The 12,645-nt window shown below is 42.8% G+C and overlaps 1 protein-coding gene across 1 annotated transcript in view; it reads right to left on the bottom strand.

Moving 5' to 3' along the window:
• The window catches only part of col4a3 (collagen, type IV, alpha 3), a 70,206-nt gene that overhangs the window by 42,135 nt on the left and 15,426 nt on the right, over positions 1 to 12,645 (bottom strand). Inside the window, exons 3-12 of the mRNA XM_039785737.1 lie at positions 9,260 to 9,349; positions 8,047 to 8,091; positions 7,860 to 7,904; positions 5,168 to 5,230; positions 4,749 to 4,802; positions 4,608 to 4,634; positions 3,363 to 3,437; positions 730 to 792; positions 597 to 632; positions 403 to 450 (exon numbers count right to left, since the gene is read on the bottom strand). Coding sequence (XP_039641671.1) covers positions 403 to 450; positions 597 to 632; positions 730 to 792; positions 3,363 to 3,437; positions 4,608 to 4,634; positions 4,749 to 4,802; positions 5,168 to 5,230; positions 7,860 to 7,904; positions 8,047 to 8,091; positions 9,260 to 9,349 — 546 coding nt within the window. The remainder of the gene's footprint in view (positions 1 to 402; positions 451 to 596; positions 633 to 729; positions 793 to 3,362; positions 3,438 to 4,607; positions 4,635 to 4,748; positions 4,803 to 5,167; positions 5,231 to 7,859; positions 7,905 to 8,046; positions 8,092 to 9,259; positions 9,350 to 12,645) is intronic.

The following is a 12,645-nucleotide window of genomic DNA, read 5'->3' as shown; positions in this document are numbered from 1 at the left end:
TTAATGTGTGTCTCATACCACACGTGTCTGCTCACATTACAATCAGAGTGTGAATCACCGGATGATGTGACCTTTTAGTTTAGCGTTTCCTGACCAGAGGAACTTTGTCATAGTTCTAAAGTTTAGTTCCTACACATGATTGGCCGTTAAACCCCTCAGCGCTGGCTGTGCCATTGTTTTTGGGGATAGCGATGGAGAGACCTCTGAGGTAGAGCCAACCTTTGGCGTGGCACACAAACTTCAAATTATTTTTTAAACTTTGACTTTTTAAGCATTTCATTGTTATTTTAACAGAGCATTAGTAAAATGCTCCTAGGCTCCATAAACGCTTTATGTGATTTCATGACCTGGGAGTTAGCATTAGTATTCGCATTGGGGGTTAAACAAGACAAGTTAGCTCACCCTCTGTCCGCGGGGACCTGGTATCACTGGACTGGGGCCCTCCTGACCCTGAAACAAAAACACAGCATCATCAGGACCGAATGTTAAGTCACCAAAGACTATGGTGGCTCTGTAGTTGAGATATTTGAGTAAAAGTGTGAAGCCTGAAGACACAAACTGTTCTCAGATCAGTTCAGCACGTTCAGCACACTGACCTTTTCTCCTGGTAACCCCGCAAACCCTGGACTTCCCTAAATTCAAAACAAACCAAAAAACAGCTGATGTCAGTTGGTTCAGCCATTGATCACAGTTTAAATAAAGTTTGACAGTTTAAGATCTGAGGCGTACGGGAAGCCCGGCGGGTCCTGGTGGTCCTGGCGGGCCGGGTTTCCCTGGATCTCCATTCAGCCCCTGTAACACAAACAGCCAATCAGAGGACACTCTCCACCAGCCAATCAGAGAAAGGAAGCTCAGCATACAGTAAGTTCATTCAGGAAGACTTTTATAGGTGCTTCTCATGTCGCCTTAATTGCCTCCTCGAGTCCTCCACTTGCGTCCCTCCCACCGAGGAGGCATTGGAGAGACACAAGGAAATTCTTGGGCCTCTATACCCCTTATAAATGTAATATTGACTACGTTTAACATGCACATAATATTCAGTTTTTTGCCCTAATTCCTAAAAAGACGATATTCCTCTGAGCTGATTACATGGCTTATGGAAGTGACTATTCCACTAATATTCCCGTTTACATGTAGCTGTGCAAAATATGATTTTGTCAAAGTTAACCAGCAGTGGAGGACTTGTTGGAGAGTGTGAACACAGCGTTCCTCTTTCATTCCTTCAACCAGCTTCTTGAAAAGGTCGGCATAGCGATGTGCGCGCACATCCAAAAAAACTGTTGATATCTAAGGATGTGTCTCATTCCGCATACGTACTTCCGTCAGTCCACTGCTATACGTGCACTGACCACTTCCTGCCGTAGTGCCCACTTTCGGTGGTTAGTATTGTCCCAAAAGGAACAGTTATGTTAAAACACTTAACGGAAATGACGAGTGGGATGAGCGTGACGAACCGGACGGATGCAACACGTGTTTTTTGGGGTATCATCCTGGTACTTTCAGTGCACTACACAATATAATAAAAACTAAGTGTTTGAAGACTTCTTAGACTTAGACTTCTTAGACATCTCTTTATTGATCCTTTTGGGATGACTCCTGCAAGGAAATTGGATTTCCAGCAGCAGATTTCAGCTTACAAGACACTTATAGAAAATAAAGAGGTATAAAAATACAGTATAAGAATAACAATAAACTTTTCGCTAAATATAGGAAGTAAACAAAAAGTAAATAAACAGTAAAAATAATAAACTACAGATAAATAAAGATAAATATATAGGACTGTGTATGGCATTGTGTTATTATACAGTGAATAAATGACAGTTAGCATCAATTAGCAGTTAAGAGCAGTTAGATTGTCCAGTTATGTATATGAGTAGATTATTAATTATAATAGTGGCTACCACTCCTTCCCTTCCTTCCTGTTCTGTTCTGAAGTGTGCATGTATAGGCGGTTTGAGACACAGCCTAAGTCTTTGATAGTGTTTAAAAGTAGCTGTTCCTCCTTCTTATCGGGTCTGCAGCCCAACCATAGCAACGCACAGAGCTGACCGTAAGCTGTAGACAGGCAAGAGGCCGTAAACTGCAGTAAAAACCAGAAGTATATTCTAAATGCGCTGTATACATGTTCAAAGAATACCTCTAAAACCAGAATAATACCAGAATATCACACACGTCTTAATCGAAAATGCTATATTCAGAAAAAGGCCTTATTAGGTATATCCAACTGGAGTATACTGTATACATGACCTGTATCAAATTCGGAACATTGTCATATTCGGAATAATAGAGGAATATTGGTGTGCATGTAAACATGCTCAATGAGACTAATCGCCAAAGACTCTAAGGCTACGTTCACACCGCAAGTCTTAATGCTTAATTGGCAGCGCGGTGGCTCAGTGGTTAGCACTTCTGCCTCACAGCAAGTAGGCACTGCAGAGTTCGATCCCTGGTCCAGGCAGGGCCTGTCTGTGTGGAGTTTGCGTGTTCTCCCCGTGTTTGCGTGGGTTTCCTCCCACCATAAAGACATGAATGCTAGGTAACCAGGACTACAGTTGAAAAGTAGCCAACTAGCTAACACTGGTGCATTTACAGAAATGTTGATTAATGTGCATTGTCCAAATAAATAAATCTTAATTCAGATTTTTTTTGCTCAGATCCGATTTTGTGTTTGGCTGTTCACATGACCTTTTAAAATGTGGCCTATATCAGATTACAGTGTGAACTGTTGTATGGTTTCAAACTGACCCGCATGTGCAAAAGATCAATAACAATGACGCAGACGCAGCACACTGCTGTACTAAAGTTAGGGAGGTTATGGAGGAAGTCAGCATTTTCGCCTTTCTCGTTTGTGTGATGGCAGCCGTAACATTGATGAGTAGGTGCTGAGGAGGAGAAGAATGAAGAGAAAGAGAGACAACATTGGCTGGTTTGGCCTTTTACGGTGTTACGGCTGCAAATTCACTACAGAGGTCTGTGTGGATTGCCATTTTGTAGGCGTTGTCAAGTTTTTAATGTGACCGTTTGTGTCTAGGGCTAACTCCCGCTGGCCACATTAATGTAGATTGACGTAAAAGTCGTATCAAATCCGCCTCGGTTGCTCACACTGCTGCCGCATTGAAAAAAATCTGACTTGGGTCTGATTCAGGACCACATATGGAAGTGGTCTAAATCTGATTTGGGCTAATTTTGAGTGTTCACACTACTTCTGAAAAAGTCTGACCTGGTCACTTGACCCCTAAAAAAATCAGCTATTTGGGCCACTTTTGCCTGCGGTCTGAACGTAGCCTAACATGTCAACGTATTAAGCCCCGTGTTAATTATTGTCCTGATTGAAGTCTCCTCAATGTGTGACAGTTGCTGACCTTTACTCCGTTTGGTCCTTGTGGTCCTGTTGCTCCTTTAATATCCGGAGGGATGGAAAAGAACAACGAGTCTCCCTGAAACCAGAAACATCAGGAGATACATATCAGTGTAACTGTTGTTTCTATGTCTAAGATTGAAGAATTAAGTGTATCCTAAAACAGGCAGTGTTTGAGTTGTGGGGTGAAGATTTTTCACAGCTTCTTCCTTCCACTGTGTTTTAATAAAGTTAATGAAATGTTCTGAGGTGTCCTGTAACAAGTAAATGTAACAGTTATGTACCAAGAAGCTATGACAACATGTCTTCCAATTTTCGCTTTTTTGGCAACGAGGATTCCCCCCGTGGGGGGGAGCAAAAGGGGGCCCCCCTCCAAAAAAAAAAAAGGGGGGGGGGGGGGCTTCTATCGGGGGGGGGGGAGGGGGGGGCGCGCCCGCCTCCGTTGTTTTTGTTTTTTGTTTTTGTTTGTTTCCCCCCCTAAGAGAAAGGGAGAGAGATCTGAATTAGCTAGACAGGTAGGCTAGTGCTTTATGTCCCTCTCAGTGATTATAGTTTTTCAAACTGGCGGAACGACACGGAAGCCGTCCAATTTAAATACAGATAAGAAATTCTTCACTTACGAGGATAAGTCAGATCATTGGCAGAGGTCATTTTACACCAACGAGGACATATTTATGAATGAAGACATTGATTTTAGCTAATAAAATACTTAAAACACTACACAGTGGACCTTTAAAGGTCCCCTGCCATACAAAACCGTTTTTACTTGCATTTGTTTTAAACATGTTAGGTCCATTTGTGTTATGTGGTGAATGTGAAAATGAACTGCTAGCTCCTCTGTCAGCTCTAACCACTGAACAGAAATAAGCAGAGAAATCAGACCAATCACAAAAGCTGGTCAGTCTGACATCATACTGCCTGAGCTCATTACTATTCATGAGCTCGCCCAGTTGGGCTGGGTAAAGGATTCTGACAGCCAGGCTCTCATTGGCTAGCTGTTAGCCAATCAGATTCAAATAGCTTAGCTTGTTGAATATTAATGACAACTGGCACAAATCGAGCTGAGTCTTCCTGCAGGCTTTCTTTACCACGCTAGAATGGCTTGAAACAAGGTAACCAAGGTTACAGAGTCCACGGTAGACCTTCAGACATTACCACAAAGTCATGAAATACGTGTGGCAGGGCTCCTTTAAAGAATTGGAGCTACTGGGTTTTATCATGACAGGATGTGAATGTGTTCAGTTGTTACCTTTGCACCTCGCAGTCCTGGTTGACCCTGAAACACACGAGCAGAGTTAGCTTTAGCCTCTCAGAGCTAATTAGTCAAGCTTACCTTTAGTCTGCAGTGATTCAAATGTTTTAAAAGCAATCGCTGCTAAGCAGGACTTACTTGAAGGCCGACAGGTCCTGAAACCCCGGGAAACCCTGGGTAACCAACATCGCCCTGGAAGAAACCAATCAACACATCAATCAGTGAAAGAAAGTAAGAAAGTATTTTCTCATAATAATAATAATAATAATAATAATAATAACTTGGATTTATATAGCGGCTTTCAAGGTTAGGGGTTAAAGGACTTAGTGAAAAGCAATGTTTTGAGGTGCTTTTTGAGCATGGGCAGTGATGGGGCAGAGTGGACGTGGAGTGGTAGACTGTTCCAGAGTGGGGGAGCATTGGCAGAGAAAGCCCTGTCCCCAAAAGTCCGGGTATGTTCATACCCTGAACTAAAAAAGCTGTTTGTCCTAATGACAAATTTTGCGTTAGTAATGATCGGCATGGCTAGATTAACGGAGACATAAAGAGGTGGCTACCTTTGTCCCGTTGCATCCTGGGAGTCCTGGGCGACCGAGGGGTCCTTCATGTCCGGGAAGTCCCTAAGAAAACATAGACAACAACAGTGTTTTCAGAAAATCACACTCAAAGAATCTCCTTTTTTCTGGTCTGTTTAGCTGCTTATTTTTCCACTATGTTCACCAGCTAGTGTCTGACTAAGTCTGTTCGCTGTTTGATGCTGCGCCGGTATAGAGAGGCCGCCACGGGACCTTAACTCGGGAAAAATATGAACGGTAGTGAACGGGGAAAGACAAATTATTTTTTGATCCCGTTTGAATTGAGCCATGAATTACACATATGATGTTCATCAGTTTAACAGATAATTTCGTAAGTCAAGAAAGTCGGGGGGGGGGGAAGATGGATCAAACACAGGACTTACACCTAGGAGACCGGGGATTGGGTCCCGCACGTGACGTTTCCTAAAGCCAACCGTAGCCTCGTGATAACACGCCACGTGGCTTCAGAAAGCAGCGTGTATGTCTACGCTGTGACGATGCAGACTGCCGTCCGCTGTATACGGCGTAGACATACACGCTGATAGCTCAAAACGCCAATTGGCTTTAGGAAAGTGTCATGTATGTTTACGCGAAGTCACGATTGCACATTGCTAACTAAGTCTGTCCACTGTTTGATGCTGCGCAGGTATAGTACCGGGGCTTTTTGCAGCTTTTACTTGAAAAACGACACTACGAGGAGCGATGAGAGTAAATCAGAACCCTGGCAGATAAACAATAGACATGTCAGGATGTAAATGGGTTAACAAATATAGAAATGTGTAAAGATTACAACCGGTTGAGATGAAAAAATGAATCTCGATGCAGTTTTTAAACTTTCTGGGACGTAATCTACTTTAGATTTCACTTGTTTGACTTCAGACGTCACTACGTCTTCTTAATTTATTTGAAGAGATTTTAATTACATTTAAAAAAAAAAGAAATCAATATTTTTTCTTGAAGATAAAATACATTTTTAGTGTCACTATTGATAAGCATACTGTTGTTGTTGTCTGTTGTTTTTGCACAGTTTATAGAAATAAAGGAATATGTGTCACTTATTTGTCTGCAGCCCATTCTGTTATCGTCGAATTAAAATCCTGAATCGTATGTTATCGTAAGTTGAGTGTGTCATTACATCCCTAATAATCAACGAGCCAGGGCTGTGGTATTCGAGTCCAGACTCAAGATGGTTTTTCTATGGTCTCGTACTTGTCTCGGACTCGCTGGTATTTGGACTTGGACTTGTCTCGGTCTCTGCTACTGGTCTTGCCAAATATGGCTTTTGGTCTCGACCGAGTCCAGATGTCTTTATTATGTTTATAATAATATTGGAGGGAAAGTGAAACACTGGCCACCTGATAACCAATCACACACTAGATTATTTTTGCACGACATGCCCTGCATCTGCGTGCCCTGCTAACATTGATGCCATTCATTTTCATTGATGCACACACACTGTAACAAACGAAGATGTCTGCCAATTCTGCCGTAATCAAATTAGGTTATACAGTAGAAATCACCAGGAATTTCTCAGCACTGCGCTTAAAAAGACACACAGGGCAGACTGCAAATTCTGGAAAGCAACAATTTCGGAAACCTGTGGGACAGCGTCAAACTTCGTAAGACACCTGCAGAGGCATCATACATTGCTGTAAGTTAACTGCAGAGCTATGAGCTGCTTAGCCTTATCTATGTGTTAACATTAGCTAACATAGCGGAAGATAAAGGTAATGTTCTTGGACATAAAGTTATCATAACTTGCGTCTGGTATTACTGGTTTAATGAAGTAAAACAATTCAAACGATTATCGTATACACGATTGTTTATCGTGTATTGTATTACGTTGTGGTTGTGCTGTCTTTTTACAAATGAACGCTCACATTAACGTGACTTCTGTCCTGGACTCAGTCTTGACTTGGTCTCAACTAGTCCTGGTCTTGGAATCAACAAAGGTGGACTTGACTACATCCCTGCAATGAGCTGAAACTCACTATAATATATTTAAACAGAATATTTATTAATTTAACTTATTTTTTAAAAGTGCTGTAGTACAACTACCAGGAGACAAGTTATAATTGAGGTAAGTTTGGAGACACTACCTTATTAAATCATTAAATTAATAAATATTTTTGTTGTATCTCTTTTTGGTGTTGTAATGTGTAGACATCCCTAGGCACTCGTCTTAATGCCGGTAGCAGCAGAGAGCAGAAGCCAGCAGGCAAGTGTTATTTAAATAAACTCCTGGTGTACTTACAAACTTTCCAATCCATCGTTTTATGAGTACATAACCTATATATACAAGTATAGACGTTTGGTATCATTTCGGGCATTATTAGTGGGGTAACTCTCCCAATGTTGGATCCCAGGTGAGAAAAGCTTCTGGGGGGGTGTTTGGCTCGAGGTCATGGTGCAAAGGACCCTAGGGTGAAATTACTCCCAACCATCACTTTAAACACTCAATATATAGTCTTTAAATAGTCTCATTGTGTGAATTTGAATAACTTTTGGGTTTTTAAACTTGAAGAACATGGGAGCTGTCTTGGAAACATCAGTTTCGTAGAGCATGATTACAGTCTAAGTTATCTACATGCCTTACATTTTCTCTATTCTCTGTGTGCATTCTTTATGTACTCTATGTATAAACAAACTCTGAATGTTTTGTCCTGGTTCTTACCGGCAGTCCCGGAGGTCCTGGGAAACCTGGTTTTCCAGGAAGGCCCTGGAGAAAACAGACAGACCTTGATATGACAGATCCTTTACTTATTTAATCTGCATTCAGTCAGGTTTACAAAAATCTGGCAGAACAAACTCTGTCGCGTCAGAAACAGATGTTAAAAGAGGCAGTTTAATAAAAGTCATACCCGAGAGCCTTTCAGTCCTGAACCTCCTGCTGGTCCCCACTCACCCTGAGGACAAAACAAACAACAAGAAAAGAATGACCTTATCCAATACTTGCAAAGATCATTGAGATTCATAATAATGGTATTCAGCTGACTGTAGAGGGAGCCACACAGTGGGTTTTGTAAGGAAATGAACGGACAACGCCATTGTTGTGTCTCAATGTTTACAAATCAAGACCAACAAGTCATTAAACCTTTGTGTTTCAAGTCCGAAACCTGCCGTCACTCTCTGGGCCCTGTCTTGCACCCGGTGCAGCACAGCGCAAAGTCCGACGCAAGTGTCTTTGCTAGTTTAAGACCGACGCAGTTGTCAATTTCCCGTCCAGCAAATGCACCTGCACCCATCTGTGCGCCAATGGGCGTGCTGGTCTTACAGGGAGGTGTGTTCAGGTACATTCTGGGCGTGCTGGTCTTACAGGGAGGTGTGTTCAGGTGCATTCTGGGAGTATTGCTATCTTGAGACAGCGGGAAGTGATCACCCCATTGACCAACAAAAACCTGGTCTAAAGTAAATAACGCAGCATTTCATTGTTATTTTAACAGAGCATTAGTAAAATGCTCCTAGGCTCGTGCACAGCGCGCACACACTATGCTTGTTACACACACAGGGACACACACTATGCTTGTTACACAAACAGGGACGCACAGCAGCACACACACACACACACACATGCAGAAGATTACTAATAAAAATATTAGGGTGCAAATCCTCCATCATAACAGCAATGCTCCAAGGTCCAAACGCGCCTGGCTTATAAAGAGAATGGGAGATGATCTCTGATTGGTTTATTGCATGTTACGCCCAAAACACACCTCTGATTAATGAAGACACTAAGTACAACCCTTTAGGACCAGGCGTCCGACGCACAGACCCTTTTTTCCACCGTTAAACTAGCAAAAGTGGATTTGGACACGCCCTTAATGCACCTGTGCCAGGCGCTTTACGCCGTGCACTTAGATCGTTAAAATAGGGCCCTAGATATCAATCAGACAGACACTGAATCAAGGTTATTTTAGTGTTTAAAAAAAAGAGGGCCGAGGATAGAACCCTGAGGAACTCCACATTTTAAACAAGTTAAATAATAATAACAATTCTATTAATATTAATAACAATAATCATTCATCATCCTTTCAAAAAACATGTCTGCTCTGTTCACTTTTCACATGTCGTTACCTTTTCTCCAAGTGAGCCCTGGTGACCCTCATATCCAGGGTAACCAATCACTCCAGGAAGTCCATCATATCCAAGGTAGCCAGATTCACCCTGCAGAGGACGAAAACAGAGACAGATCTTCATGAGGTGTAGAACAGATACCTGCTGTCGACACAGAGGCAGTAAACTCAGGAGGTCGTTTGTTCCAGCATCGTTCTGACCTATATTTAGGTTTCTAGTGGCGGCGCCCTCTAGTGGCCGCAGTAGCTCTGACGGGAGCAAAGCAGGAAGGGACAATACGTATAGGCATTTTTACAGTGGCACTAAGTGGCTAAAAGTTGAGTAAAAAGAGGAATAAAAAAATGTGTAAAAACAAAATCATCTTTTGGAAATTGATCTTAATGCCTTCATTAAAACAATTAGGAAAAATCCAACATTTAAGGACACCAATTTTCTTTGTGAATGAATAATGTATTGTAAATAAATAAATGTCAGTCCACCCCTATGTTAAATTCCCATAGAGGCAGGCAGACTTTTATTTTGAAAGGCCAGTTATTTCATGGATCCAGATACTATGCATCCTGATAAAGTTCCCTTGGCCTTTGGTATTAAAATAGCCCCCCCCCACATCATCACATACCCTTCACCATACCCCCACATCATCACATACCCTTCACCATACCCCCCACATCATCACATACCCTTCACCATACCCCCCATCATCACATATACCCTTCACCATACCCCCATCATCATCACATACCCTTCACCATACCCCCATCATCACATACCCTTCACCATACCCCCACATCATCACATACCCTTCACCATACCCCCATCATCACATACCCTTCACCATACCCCCATCATCACATACCCTTCACCAACCCCATCATCATACCCTTCACCATAACCCCCATCATCACATGCCTTCACCATACCCCCACATCATACATACCCTTCACCATACCCCCATCATCACATACCCTTCACCATAACCCCACATCATCACATACCCTTCACCATACCCCCACATCATCACATACCCTTCACCATACCCCCATCATCACATACCCTTCACCATACCCCCACATCATCACATACCCTTCACCATACCCCCATCATCACATAACCTTCAACATACCCCCACATCATCACATACCCTTCACCATACCCCCACATCATCACATAACCTTCACCATACCCCCATCATCACATACCCTTCACCATACCCCCATCATCACATAACCTTCAACATACCCCCACATCATCACATACCCTTCACCATACCCCCACATCATCACATACCCTTCACCATACCTAGAGATTGGCATGGGGTACTTTCCATAAAATCATCTCTCAATGCAAATCAAACCAACTATTAGGCTAACTGAAATAAAACCATGCCAATCTCTAGCTATGGTGAAGGCTATGTGATGATGTGGGGGAGGGGCTATTTTAATTTTAGTCTTCCTAATTTTTTTTAATTAAGGCATTAAGATCAATTTCCAAAAGATGATTTTTTTATTCCTCTTTTTAGCATGGGGTCATAAACTTATGCTTAGCACTATATATATATATATATATATATATATATATATATCACTTTATTTTAGCAAGAAGCAGTGGGGGTGAATCCCCATTTCTGTTTGCCCATGTTTTCAGGAGTACATAGATCCTGGCTGTGGTCCAGGTGCATTCAGGTTCCTGAGTGAACAGACGGACGTTTCATGTTCAGCAGAGAGGAACCAACCTTTATTCTTCCCATTGAACACACCTGAGATCACAGAGTTCACACCTGGGTGGTCCCAGGCAGGTACCACACAGACTCCAGACCGCAGCTGGATGCCACATCTCGTGCTTAGAGAAAAAATATATTTCATTTCCTCCTGTTGGTTTTTATTGATGGGCTATTGTTTGAAATCTTTTATTTTATTTCTGTTGTTGATGGTTTTTTCTAATATAGTTTTATAACTTTTTGTCACCGTTTCTGCTTTTGCACCAACACTGTTTTGTAAAGCACTTTGGGCTGCATCTTGGCTTGAAAGGTGTAGCCCAAAGTACAAATGTTACGATGAGAATTTTCTGTTTTTCCAAATGTCCGTTTGTGCTTAGAACATTGAACTGATAAGCGTTACATGGACCCTTTTAGGTCAACGTTGCACAAACAAACAACAAAAGGCACCCAAGACCCCACTGACCGACACTGGATCCCAGTAGACCGGTGTAACTCCTAATTTCCTACCAGGTCCGGATTTGTTGCGGCACGGCTGCGGCCGTGACTGACGGCTGAAGTCACGAGGACAACACGAGATCTCTTCTAATTCACGTAGAATAGAACCACAAAACCACCACCAGTTAGCGTCCATCCAGAGGAGCACGCTGGATTTTATTTTGAAAATTAACCGGATGCTTTATTTTGTTTCTGAGCTCGACTTCCTGTCCCGCACTATCTGCCGTGTGCTGATTTGCTGCGCAGCTCTCTGGCGTCCGGAAAAAACAGAAGCTCTGCGTATCTGCTGCGGAGTCGAGACGCAGACGTTCTGCAGTCAGTGGAAATACACACACGGACTTTAACGGAAACCTATTGACTCCGCTGCCGTTCCGAAGCCGGTGGAAATTGCCGGTAACCCTCCAGTAGACCCTGCTGAGCAACATTAGATCCCAGTAGACCAGTGGTGTAGTCTTATGTATTGTAGTCAGTATACTGTACTGTATATTGGCCCATAGGCAGTACAGTATATATATATATATATATAGCCTATAGGCCCTTTTGGGGTGTGTGTGTGGGGGGGGCCTTGGTGGGGCGTCTTGGTGTCCTCCCCCAAGGAAATTGTGAGTGTCAAACACTTAATTTCCTGCATTCTGACACACTTTTATGCACCAATTTATGGTGGAAATACCTTTATTTAGCCTATGCAAAGAAAAACAACAGTTAACAATACAAAATATATCAAAATTATAATGGAAAGTTTGTTGTTATGTATTTTTAAAAGGGTATATGGAAATTCTAGAGCATTCTTAGTTGGTATACTGTATATACCTGCGTATCACGTAGACTACACCACTGAGTGTACTGCCCCAGTAGACCAGTGTACTGCCCCAGTAGACCAGTGCACTGCCCCAGTAGACCAGTGTACTGCCCCAGTAGACCAGTGCTCTGCCCCAGTAGACCAGTGCACTGCCCCAGTAGACCAGTGCACTGCCCCAGTAGACCAGTGCTCTGCCCCAGTAGACCAGTGCTCTGCCCCAGTAGACCAGTGCACTGCCCCAGTAGACCAGTGCACTGCCCCAGTAGACCAGTGCACTGGTCCAGTAGACCAGTGTACTGGTCCAGTAGACCAGTGTACTGCCCCAGTAGACCAGTGCACTGCCCCAGTAGACCAGTGTACTGGTCCAGTAGACCA

Source organism: Perca fluviatilis, chromosome 2, assembly GCF_010015445.1.
Source record: "Perca fluviatilis chromosome 2, GENO_Pfluv_1.0, whole genome shotgun sequence".
Lineage (NCBI taxonomy): Eukaryota > Metazoa > Chordata > Actinopteri > Perciformes > Percidae > Perca > Perca fluviatilis.
Note: the sequence above shows the minus strand (reverse complement) of the source record. Positions and strands in the feature narration are given on the sequence as shown.